This window comes from Perca flavescens, chromosome 18 (genome assembly GCF_004354835.1).
Source record: "Perca flavescens isolate YP-PL-M2 chromosome 18, PFLA_1.0, whole genome shotgun sequence".
In the NCBI taxonomy this organism is placed as follows: Eukaryota; Metazoa; Chordata; class Actinopteri; order Perciformes; family Percidae; genus Perca; species Perca flavescens.
The window spans coordinates 4,132,180-4,145,028 of NC_041348.1; the positions used below are offsets into that span (position 1 = coordinate 4,132,180).

Sequence of the window (12,849 nt, forward strand, 5' to 3'; positions counted from 1 at the left end):
ATATTCTGAATGAGTCTTACAATGTCAGAAAAACAGACTCCATCACTCCGTCTGTCTACATATTGAGATTGCCAAATCCTGATTTCCAACTGGAACACATTGTTTGGGCTTGTTGTGTCTCTCCAGAGTGTGAATAAGTTGTGCTTCTGCAGCTCTTTGTTAACTTGCCTCAGCTACAATTCATCTAAAACGCTGCTGGTCATTTGTTGTGTACTTATACCACACATACAGAAGGTTTCCCATTATCTGCTGATGGAGCCTGTTCATGTTTGGTGATGGATTTCATGTTACATTACATATCAGGGCTTTACCGTTCAACTGTGACACGTGAAAAAAGATTTTTAGAAAAAGATGATCTTCATATTCCTGTTACCATTATATTTTCCTCTGTTGACCTATCTCTGTTTAATGAATAGATCGCTGTACACATTTATCTGACTCATTATACAACAACAACAAATATGTATATTATCTTGAAAAACCCTGATTCCAAATACAGATGAGCCCTTATGATCTTTTTACTGAAAAGGATTATTTCATGACTGCGTTTTTACTTCAATAGAAGTGGTTCCTCTTAACATTCCTCTTATCATCCCCCTTAAAGAGTTTCTGTATCTTGGGGGATACAGTCATTTAACAGGCTGTAGGGGGAGGGGCTATGGGGGAAGGGGCATTATGTGGTTGCAGTTGATGAGAAACACTGATGGGGTGATGGGTCATGTAATCAGGTCATGTGACTTTATGCCAACATTCCAAACATTTGTATCAAAATCCAAACTGGCAGCATACGTGGACAAAGACACTGGCCATGAGGTAAGTGTTTTTATATTTTTCATGATTATGATATTTTAGAGTGATTTTGTTTTAGAAAATAGTTTTTTACGGATAGTTTTACATGTTCTTGTGGATATTTTTAAAATAATCTTCTCACAACTTTGATTATCAGGCATTGAATGCCTGTATCCTGGGGGATACATTGCCCATATAAGGGTATTTAACAGGGCTGATCACTCACAGATATATTTATGTTTTGAGGCCTGTTCTCTACAGATATTGAATAGGATAAAGGTGTGCCACATTGATTACTTTTTTATTTTACTCTCAAATGTGTATTATTGATGAATTCAACATGTACACATGTTTTCAGGGAATTTCTGTCAGCAGTTTCTACAGTACAAGAAAGAGAGAGGTGAAGTCTGTAGTTTTGCCACCTGATGGTTCATCAGATTCAGAGGAGGGATCCAATGAGGAAGTCGAGGAAGATGAGCTGTATAGGCCTACAGAGGGACAGTGTGAGGATGACAGCAGCAGCAGTGACAATTTGAATGGCAGCTCTAGTCATGAGGCCGAGGAAGGAGCAAAACAGAATAAACAAGCAAACCAGAATAAACGAGGGAAGATGTTTAGGTAATGATTGGAGGAGTATTTCAAATTGTTATGTGAAAGATCTAGTGGTTTTGCTGTACATGTTCTATCTGTGTGTGTCCACATGATGTGTGTTATGGTGATGTGTTAGTAAATGAGTGGAAGGAAGAGGGAAGGAACCCCCCTTCCCAATACTTTCTCTATTTTACACTCACTCACACACACATACACACACCCTCACACACACACACACACACACACACACACACACACACAACACACAGGAGTTTGTGTAAAATTGCATATACTTAGGTGGTTTATCTTGAAGATTGGGGAAATATTGATATAATTTTTCCTTTTCAATAGTTGGAGAAAAACTGAGTTTGAGCACCAGTCCACTGCTACACAAAGCTGCTTCACTGCACCAGACGAGCTCTCCACTCCACTAATGTACTTCTCCAAATTCTTCGACAAGGACATCTTTGAAGTCATTGCTCAGCAGACAAACTTGTATTCCTGTCAGCTCATTGGATGCAGCATCAACACTAATGTGTCTGAAATCAAGGCTTTCATTGGAATGAAGCGGATCATGGGTATAGTGAAAATGCCTGCAATGGAAAACTACTGGGCAACAGATACAAGATATGAGAAAGTAGCAGATGTCATGCCACTCAAGAGGTACAAATGTTTATCCAGGATGCTCCACTTTCAAGACAACATGAGCTCTGAGTCCAGTGAAGATGTACTGGACCACATGAGGAGCAAGTGCATGGAATTGGAGAGTGAGAACCAGTTCTCAATTGATGAAATGATGGTTCCTTACAAAGGAAAAAAAAAAGCTGGAAGTCTGCGGCAGTATCTACCCAGTAAACCCAAAAATGGGGTATCAAGATCTTTGTCCGCGCTGGTGTGTCTGGATTTTTGTATGACTTCATGGTCTATACAGGGAAGTCTACATTTGATGGTTCTAATCAAACTCAAGGCAAAGAGTTTGGGTTAGGTGCAAATGTTGTCCTGCAGTTGTGCAAAACCATCAGAAACCCCTCCGACTGCGTTGTCTACTTTGACAATTTTTTCACATCGTTGAGATTGGAACACATCTAAAAGATTCTATGGGCCTCAGAAGTTCGGGCACTATTCGAAAGAACCGCTTGATGGGTTGCAGGGTAGAAGAAGATCGAGACCTCCTACGAAGAGGAAGAGGCAGCTTCGACTTTCGTGTTGACAACGATGCAAAGCTGGCTGTGGTCAAATGGGCCGACAACAAAACAGACACTTTGGTGAGCTCCTGTGCGTCTGTCAACCCTGTTGGCCAAGTGAGACGCTACTCTAAAGAGGAGAAGAGAAAGATAAGTGTGCCATGCCCCAAGATTGTGTCTGAATACAATACTCACATGGGAGGAGTGGATTTGGCAGATATGATGATTGCCCTGTATCGCACTCCAGCAAAGTCCCATCGGTGGTACATGGGCATATATTGGCAGATAGTTGACATTGCTGTCAATAACGCATGGCTCCTCCACCGGCATGATGCAGCAGCTCTTGGTCAGAAACACCAGTGTCTGAAGGACTTTAGGCTGGATGCTGCCAGGGGACTCATCTACCTTGAAAAGCAGAAAAGGGGACGGCCATCCAAAGGAAATGAAGACAATACGCCACAAAAAGTGATCAAACAGCCAAAGGTTCCCAGGCCAGTGGATGATATGAGGTATGACAGGATTGACCACTTCCCTATCCTGTCAGTGAAAGGCCGATGCAGGATGTGCCAGGATGGGCAGACATCCATCATGTGTCAGAAGTGCAAAGTGAGGCTTTGCCTGGTCACTGGACAAAATGCTCGCAAGTGTTTTCTCAGCTTCCATTGCCCATAGAATATATCTGGTGTGGGGCACCACAGGGAAGATGGTAGAATTAAAAAAAGAAAACAGGAAAAATGTCGGCACATGAACTGTTTAAAAAGTTATGAAATGTTAAATGTATATCCTACATAGGCAATGCATCTTGGGAGAAAAAGTTCAGTTTTTTCCAATTTTTCTAATGTTGTATGAATAGCATGAAAAAAAAAAATGTAGCTAATTAATTGTTCATGAAATGTTTTAAAAGTTGTCATATGAACTATAATAAAAAAAAGATACATTGCAAAATGTTACCCTAAATGGGCAATGTATCTTGGGAGATACAGAGTGTAACTTAGAAAATAAAGGTCATATTTTGGAAAAAGTGCATGAACTGTGTCATTTTAGTCTAGATATATACAAAAATAGCAATGAATAATTTTTCCATCAAATTTATTTATGCTTGCCCCTTTAAGGGTTAACCAATTCAAAGGGAAACATTGTGCTGTATGTGATACTGGTAAATGTACATAGTGCCCTGTCATAAAACAGTCTGCACGAATGATGCTGCATGTGTAGATCAATTAAGAGTGTGGCTCTTGGTATGGAAATGTCAAATTTGACATTTTGTCAAAAAAAAACAGAGTGCTTTATGGACCAACAATTATGTTTCCTGGCACAAGTAACACAACATTATTGAAACGGACCAAATTAAATTTGACCAGCATGTTCCTTTTGTCCTTTGCCTTGTTGTATTGATTTTTACTGATTTCAACACATTTAAATTTTTTATTTGGTGGGTAAAAGAGTTTCTCACCTTTAAATAAAATGCATCCTATTAAATAATCATTTAATTGAATCACAAATGTATTAAAATCATTGTTTGTTTGACTGTAACATGCATGCTCCCTTGAGAGTTTTACATTACAGTTTTTTACAATTGCTTACACACTAAAATTATACACTAATTAACCATATACACTGCTGTTGCTAACCTAAAACACTTTTAGCAATTCTACTTCTCAGTGATTAGAGTACTGTAAATTAATTACACAGAGACATTTACAATAAGTTCACCAAACACTACACAAGACCAATGCTGCAGACTGAGGAAATATAATTTATTTCTCTCCATATACCCAAATCAGTCGACATGGAGAATCAACAACAAAACATGTCCCAGTCTTCATTCTACGACAGTAGTGTGCATAACACTGTTAGCTCCACAAACAACAAACCTAAAATATTCTATCCAGTACAGGTTACAATCACAGAAAAAACAGACAAAACAAAAAAAAAAGATCTGAAAAAGTACAGAAAATACTAGACATTATCTCTTCGCCTAGCTGGATCCGGCCAAGAGAATTTCATCAACATCACAGGCGATATCCTCATTGGCAAGACAACGTGGGAAGAACCGTCTTGAATGTCGAATCCATCCTTGCACAGCTGCAGCGTAGATTTGGTCACAGGGGTCCTCCATGGCCTCAATGAGGGGTACCTGAGCCTGGGGCCTCAATGAGGGGTACCTGAGCCTGGGGCCTCAATGAGGGGTACCTGAGCCTGGGGCCTCAATGAGAGACACTCTTTGGCTGACTCTTAGTCCAGTCTCCCTCAGCATCAATCCGTGGTTCACAACATGGTCCACTAGTGTGCCTCTACCTCTGGCTGGGCCTCTTCCTCTTCCTCTACCTCCTTTTCCTCCTCTGTGGATTCTCCCTCTCACTCTCATTCTTCTTCTTCTTCTGACTCCTTCCATTTTGGTTGAAGGCAGGTGAACTTACCTGCTGCATTTTATATAGTGCTTAAACCCGATTGGTGTGTCTACAATTTAGCAGTCATGTGTTTGCGTACCTGGTGGCTGTGTTTAACCAATTGGTTCATGTGTGTTCATTTGAAAGCCTTTGCTTTGAAATTGCAAGGAAATGACATCATGATAAATTTCTGTGTCAAATGCATACAAGTGTGTTTAGTGTTTTGCAATCACTGTGTGTAATGTTTTGCAAAAAGTGTGAAGCTGACAATGTGCTTACAGTTGTGCAAATCTAGCCTAGTGTTTTGCTCCTTGAGTGTAAGGTTTTGCTAATTGTGGGAAAGTTTTAATTTTAGTGTGTAAGCAATTGTAATTAAGTCAAATGAAAGGTGTGTGTTTCATATGGTAACAAAATATGTTTTTTATAAATTAGTGTATAGTTTTTGCAAGAGTGTTTCATTTTGCAAAGGTGCAAAGGTGTTTTGCTAATTGGGTGTGTGGTTGTGCTAATTGTGTGTAGTGTTTTGAAAACACGGGCCCTGTTTTGAAAATCGTGCTTAAGCAATCCAAAGAAACTGTAACACAAATTCCCCAAATGTAATACCTCAAAGTCGCCACCAGATGTCGATGTACACCATGGAATCTTTTTGTCTAGAAACATGCTGCTGCAGTCTTTACCATGGTCCATTAATGTCACATATTAATGAGTCTTATGCCTACCATACACTAGAAGACTAAAGTCTGACTCCATCTCACATCTAAAGACAATCATCTCTCATTTAAAGTTAAAGAGTATGTAAAGACTGGGGATCCTGCAGGGTCACACATTGCAAGACCACAACTAGATTTGTTTTGAAAAATGTTACCAAGCTAGCAAGCTAGCGTTAGCTGATAATTTAAGAATTAAAATGATTATTCCAAGCATTTAAATGTGGATAAATGTAACAGTCAAGTGTTGGAATTAGCCAAAAGGCTCAATGCTACTCATGTTAAATGCAGCAGCAGAGTGTGGCAACAACTGGGATATTACTGCGTGCGAGTGTAGAAATGTTTCAAATCAACATGGATTATACAGTTTTAAAGGTCCAATATGTAATATTTATACTGTAATAAATCCAAAAATGACACCAATGCCTCATCAGATATTAAGGAAACATGTTAAACTGAAATACTATCTTTTCTGACAACAATGCTAATTTCAGTATTTTTTCTTTTTGAAATTTACATTCCGTGACGGAATTTCTGTTTATGTTTTGATCTGTGTGTGGTTATCAACGGCCCAGTTTGACAGGCAGGCCGGGTTGCCAGATATACCTGTAAAAACGTAAACCCAGCGCGCTACAGCTGTAACGGTAGTACAGCCATGAAAGCAGCAAACAAACCAACAGGATCAACGGAGATAGATTCTACATGACATAAAAAAAGAAAACAGCATGTTTCTAACAGTTGCGTGACCAGAGACGTAACAACCACCTGGTAAATATTGGAGATGTATTTGAAAGATGGAGACAGCTTAGATCCCAAAAGGACGCAGAGTTGGCTTATTTTCTCCTGAACAGGTAAGCATTAGCTTCAGGCTAATTTATCACAGCTACTAGGGATGGGCATTTTTTGTCATTTCAACATTTGTGTACTCACATTGAATTATATAGCTAGAGTACCCGAGTTGGTAACTCGAAAAAAAAATTGAGACAGCCAGTAAAGTGATCCCGACTGGTCCTGGCTAACGCCGCCATGCTAACCCTGCTAACTGTTGTCATGGCTGTTTACAGCGTGTAGCCTCTTCAGCGGCTGGAGCCGACAACGGTGAGTTATTTTAAGCCACAAGAGGGGGGCTGTAAATCGGAAAGAGAGGACTGTGAGTTTGCAGTGTGTTTAGCGATTGTTGCCGTAAATCTAAGCCAATGAAGTGTGTTCCGTCGGCAAGGTAGTGGTATTTTTAGCGTTTCGTATTGTAATTCTAAGCCGAGGAAGTGTGCCTGACTGGCGTGTGGGGAGGACAGTGAGGTTGTTGTGTTTTTAGCGGTTCATACTGTAATTTTAAGCCGAAAAAGTGTGTCTGTCAGTTGGTTACAGAGCTCCGCGTGAGCACGGGCTTTTATGACTGTCAATATAGCCAGCATCTAATTAGCTACTCCGCTGTGCATCTAACTTGTGAGACTAGCATCTACCGTTAGCTACTCCGCTGTTCTGTGGAGTAATGTCTGGCTATGTGAGACTAGCATCTACCGTTAGCTACTCCGCTGTTCTGTGGAGTAATGTCTGGCTATGTGAGACTAGCATCTACCGTTAGCTACTCCGCTGTTCTGTGGAGTAATGTCTGGCTATGTGAGACTAGCATCTACCGTTAGCTACTCCGCTGTGCTGTGGAGTAATGTCTGGCTATGTGAGACTAGCATCTACCGTTAGCTACTCCGCTGTGCTGTGGAGTAATGTCTATGTGAGACTAGCATCTACCGTTAGCTACTCCGCTGTGCTGTGGAGTAATGTCTGGCTATGTGAGAAAAGCGTCTAGCAACATTGTTGTGAATGCTGCGGTCTCAGCCTGGCAACCTCCGTGAACTTTGAGTCTGGGCAGGAGGGGGCGGGGGAGACGACTCTCCAGTATTTTGAATTGGTACTGCAGTAACTATTTTAACCGCTAGCTGCCAGTATTACACCCAATATTACATATTGCACCTTTAATGCTTCATCTGTCAGCACTGCAAATCAAGAAAATAGCAGAGAAGTCATGGAGACTAAATGGAGTCAGTATAAGGAATGTCATTTTTATAGTCCCAGTTCTTTACAAATGTATCTTATAATTCAGCTGTAAGCACAATTTGGAGACAATAACATGTTTGTATAAGTGCCGTTTGTTTTTTTTTTGTCTTTCCCAAAGTTTGCATCACTCTTCTCCTTTGGCTTGTTCACCAAGTCTGTACCAACCATATAGCAGGTAACACTAATACTGTCAGAGCTTTATAGATTTGTATCATTTTAGTATCCTGAGATGATCTTAAAGCTACCTTGGGGAGAAACAGCTGTCAAACACCGCCTGCAGGTGGACCCCAGGAAGACTAGCTGGTGGTCTAGGCCTCAGCTAATGAGGATCCTTATAATAAACTAAACTAAAGTATGAGCTACTATGAGTTATACAATAACACCCTAATATAAGAAAATATATTAGATTTCTGTTTCCTAATGTATTATTTATGTTGTTTACCATGGTAATACATATTACACATAATGGGTTCATATTTTGCTCACTTTGTTGTTGACATCAACCATGATCCACGTACAGCATTTACTATCTTGGAGTTTTGTGTTATTGTACAGCGTGTTGCGAGTATCTTGTTTGATTTATTAATTTGTCCGATCATTCCGTTCCTCTCTCATCATTCCTTTCTCTTCTCTCAGATAGAAGACACCTGTTTCAGCATGACACTTTTCAGGGAGGGCTACTCAGAGGGTACAGATCCCACACAGGGCCGACCCAACGCAAAGATCTGCACCCAGGTCTTAGGAGCAGGAAACACTGCCACAACCACAGTCAGCTGGACATGTCGACATGTGTTATTATATGGAGTTATATTCCTATCTTTATTCAAGAGCGCATTCTTTCAATTTGAGAGCATTTCTCACTGATATTACGTTCAGATTTTGTAATAATTTCCCTCAAAACCTTGCTCTCACACTCAAATGGTCATGCTCGCGCTTGGATTTGCTCTGCTTGTGCTCAAACTTTGTGCTCGGACTCAGATATGTTGTTCTGTGGACAGATTTCCTGCTCTCAGCTTTGAACCTTCTCCTCGCACTCAGCCTGATTCTGCGCACTTGCAAATCTGCTGCTCTCGGATCTCTCCTGCGCGCTTGGATTTTTCTGTGTTACAACACTATCAAAATTCCACAACCAATAGAATGCCAGGTGTAGTGTTGACCAATGAAATGATCCCTGCCCGTTGAGGGTGCGTTCGTTTTATGTGAGAACATCCGTTGCGGCCGGCTCCTCTGTAACCATGGGTCTGTAACCCAAGTTAATTTAACCCCGCCGTCCATCGCTTTATTATTAGTATATGTCAATAATGTGCACAGAATGGTCAACGGTCTTTCACCTGCACCCATCAGGAAACGGGAGAAAGCTTTGAAGTGGGACATATCAAGTTACGGAGCTACACAACTATGAGGGTGAGTAACATAAATTAAGCACATAGCATATGGCGCTAGCCTAGCTTGATGTCTGTAAACAAATAGCTTTTCTTTAAATCAGTAGTTTAGCTAGCTAGATTGAACGACATATGACGGACAGTATGTGTGTGTTTACAACTGGTATTTAATGACCCCACTTTGTAATTTGTCCTCGTTTGGTTAACCATGTTCCTGGGGATTTGGCTAATTTCAGACATGTTAGAGGCAATTGTAAAACCTAAACTGTAATATAACTGAAAAACAAAAGAAACTGGATTGTTTGTATCAGTTTTTACATTAATGTTGCATGTTTTTCAGATGTTCTAAATTCTTATAACATTATTTTAACAATAACATTCATATATATATATATATCTGTATAGAAAGTTGTAAGTACAATTCCACTCCTATAATAAAACACTATTTAAAATAGCAGTTATTTATTTTTACCCTTATGAAATCAATACAAAGCAAATTGAACAGAAAAAAAACAAGTATTTTGTTTCAGTTTCCCTTCTTCCAGGTGGGGCTGAAGTACCCCTGTTGAGCTGCACCGTGTGCATGGACCAGTGTTGTACGACCACACTACTGTGTTGTTCCAGTCAGTACATTACTCCAAACGCAAAAATCCCATTGGTTCCCCTGTACTCACCTGTGTGCAGAGGGCAGGCATTAGTGGCACAAACCAAGTACGTTGGCAAGTCTGATAATAATTTAATTGTAAAATCATGTTACATACACTTATCATTTCTTTCTTGCTTAAATTCACAGGGTGCAGAACAAGGCCCAGGAGAGACAATTACTGTGATGTCCACAAATCCAAAGCAGAGAAGAGAAGGTAAGGTAAGATAGTAATGATGTTAAAGAAAGCTATGTACACCTAATACCTTATGTGTTGATGTCTATGAATTTGTTTTAAATAGGAGCACACTATACAAAGACAACAGTGGAGAGTTGCTGGATCGGTCTGTCCTCAAAGTGCCAGAGATCTACAAGGACTTCACCCGTTTCTGCACCATCACCTGCATAATCCAAGTGATAAAAGAGAGAACAAACTATTTTGTTCTCTGCTTACATGAATAGGTGCCTGTAATGTCTGCAATCATAAACAATAAATTAATAAATGTTAAGTATCACTGATATTTCTTAAATCATTGTGGTTTTTCAGAGCAATAAGATTATTAAAGCCATGTTCATACTTGCAACAAATTAAAACCCTTATCAAGGCAAATAGGTTTTTCATTTTCTGTAATCTAAATCTAAAAACAGTATAATTAAATTTACCAGAGTGGACACTTGCAGGTTGTTAAACAGCTTTAATTTACCTTGTCAAAACAATAAGTAATTCATAACCAACTGCACAATATTTGACACAAAACCTAAAAAGCGTATGGTTCATACTCCTGTGAAGCAGTACACTTTGCCTGTAGGATTTACTGTAGCAGGAACATTGATATTGGCAAACTGATGACCCAGGTACAGGTGAGTTTGTGAGCGGGGTTATGATATGAACTAAAATAAAGATAAGATAAGCCTAGTGTTCACAAGAGGGATAATTCAGGTATTGCAACACAAGTTATAGAATAATTGAATTAAATAGGAGGTATATATAACTAGTAGAAAATAAATTAACTAAACAAGAGCAATTAAGGCAAAGTTATGAGGTAGTAGCAAGCTAAAGTGACGTATAATCAATAACTGTGAGTCACATCAACAGTGTACACCAGAATAATATATACTGTGATTAAGTAATGATACTTAGTGTTGTCTGTAGACTACTAATATAACAAAACCGAAAAATAACATAGTGTACGATGCAGTATGGAGAACAACCGAGTCCCATATGACCCCAAGAGACTTTAATTGCAGCTGTTGATGATGTTGCAGATGGTTGTAGTCTGTAGCCAGTCATACAGTAGGTAGATCTGGAGCAGCAGGGGGGCTTTGGTTTTGGTCTTTTCATGGCATTTGTTGGCAGTAAGAAAAGTGTAGAAGCTCACCAGACTTCTCCTTTAAGCAGTCACATACCGTAAATACTGTAGTAGCTGGAACTGACAATGCATTTTGTGCTATGAACAATGCTTTGGAACATTTAGAGATATTTCTGCAACTTCTTATCACCATGTTTGTGTTTTTCTTGTGGTTTACAGAGCCTGGTTATGTTGCTACAGTTTCTGCTATGGTACAAGCAGCCGTAACCTTGCTGAATGAAGTGCACTCTCTCCCCAGGAGGTCAGTTTTTTTTTTCTATTCCTTTTGCTTCCTTTACTTTGTCCCTCTCTGTCATAACTTATCTTCTTATCTATATCTGCCTACCACCTCTTTAAAATAAATCTCTCTCTCTTCCTGTGTCTCTCCTGTTTTTGACAGGGGAGGGGTGTACACTCCAGGAGCTGCCTTCTATAAAACTAGTCTCATCGACCGCCTCCATAACCACAGCATCAAGTTTTCAGTCAGAGGCTACCAGTAACACTTCATCACTGTGTAGGGCACGCCATCTTCCAGTTACAGGATGTCAGTGCTGCTCAACTTGTATAGATCTTCTGTGCTGCCGGGTCGAAATTGTGTCGACAGTTTCAGATACACTTAAACTGCGTGAGAAAAAATGTAAAAGAATTGAAGTTCTATCTTGACTATTCCAATTATTCAACATTTTTGTGTGTGCGCACATCTTTATATTTATTCAGGTCAACAGACACAAAACGTATTTGGCAACAACTGAAGATGAAATATAAAAATATACATCAAACAGGTATAATTTTATTTCAAGCAATTGTGATGTTTAGCTTACCCCATTGTATTGGAATTTTCTACAGAGTAACTTTTTCTGCCATCCCTGTCACGCCCAGTTCCGCTCTTATTGTGTTTTGTGTTTGTTTCTTGGACTTCCTGTTTTATTTTGACATTTACTGTTTTGTCTTCATTTCCTTCACGTGTCTTCCTGCCTTTGTTTGTTTCCCGTGTGTGTGTGTGTGTGTGTGTGTGTGTGTGTGTGTAGTTGTCTTCCCATCCCCATTATATACCCCTCTTGTTCCACTTGTTCCCTGCCAGATTGTTGTAGCTCCTAGTGTGTCTCTCTTTCCAGCGTTTACTTGTGTATGTATCCAGTGTTGCCAGATCTATCGTTTGTTTTCCTGACCACGTCTTCTGCCTGTCAATTCTCTACCTTTTCCTGCATTGTTCTTCAAACATTAAATCCACTTGCATTTTACCTCCACTTGCATTTTACCTCTGCATCCTGAGTCGTGCATTTGAGTCCACCATTGTACCCTGACAATCCCAAAACAGCCCCTATTTACAGTTTTTTTGGATTGCTTAAGCACGATTTTCAAAACAGGGCCCGTGTTTTCAAAAGACTACACACAATTAGCACAACCACACACCCAATTAGCAAAACACTACAGATCCTTTGCATAATTAAACACTCTTGTAAAAACTATACACTTCTGTTTACAGTTTTTTTGGATTGCTTACACACTAAAATTAAAAGTAGTACACTATTAGCAAAACCTTACACTCAAGAAGCAAAACATCAGCCCATATTTGCACAACTATAAGCACATTGTCAACCTCACACTTGTTGCAAAACTCTACACACAGTGATTTGCAAAACACTAAACACACTTAACATACATTACACACAAAAATCTATCATGAAGTCACTTCCTTGCAATACCAAAGCACTGATTGTCAAATTACCGCACCGTCCAACCAATTGGTTCAACACAG

At 39.7% G+C, this 12,849-nt stretch overlaps 1 protein-coding gene across 1 annotated transcript; it reads left to right on the forward strand.

Annotated features, from left to right (window-relative positions):
• The first annotated feature begins 711 nt into the window (after nucleotides 1-711).
• On the forward strand, nucleotides 712-11,590 carry LOC114573586 (piggyBac transposable element-derived protein 3-like). The gene is made up of 7 exons (XM_028605857.1): nucleotides 712-813; nucleotides 1,148-1,407; nucleotides 1,732-2,248; nucleotides 2,454-3,170; nucleotides 8,353-8,484; nucleotides 11,271-11,302; nucleotides 11,491-11,590. Exons 1-7 carry the CDS (start codon nucleotides 712-714, stop codon nucleotides 11,588-11,590), a joined length of 1,860 nt encoding a protein of 619 aa, XP_028461658.1.
• The last annotated feature ends 1,259 nt before the right edge of the window (nucleotides 11,591-12,849 follow it).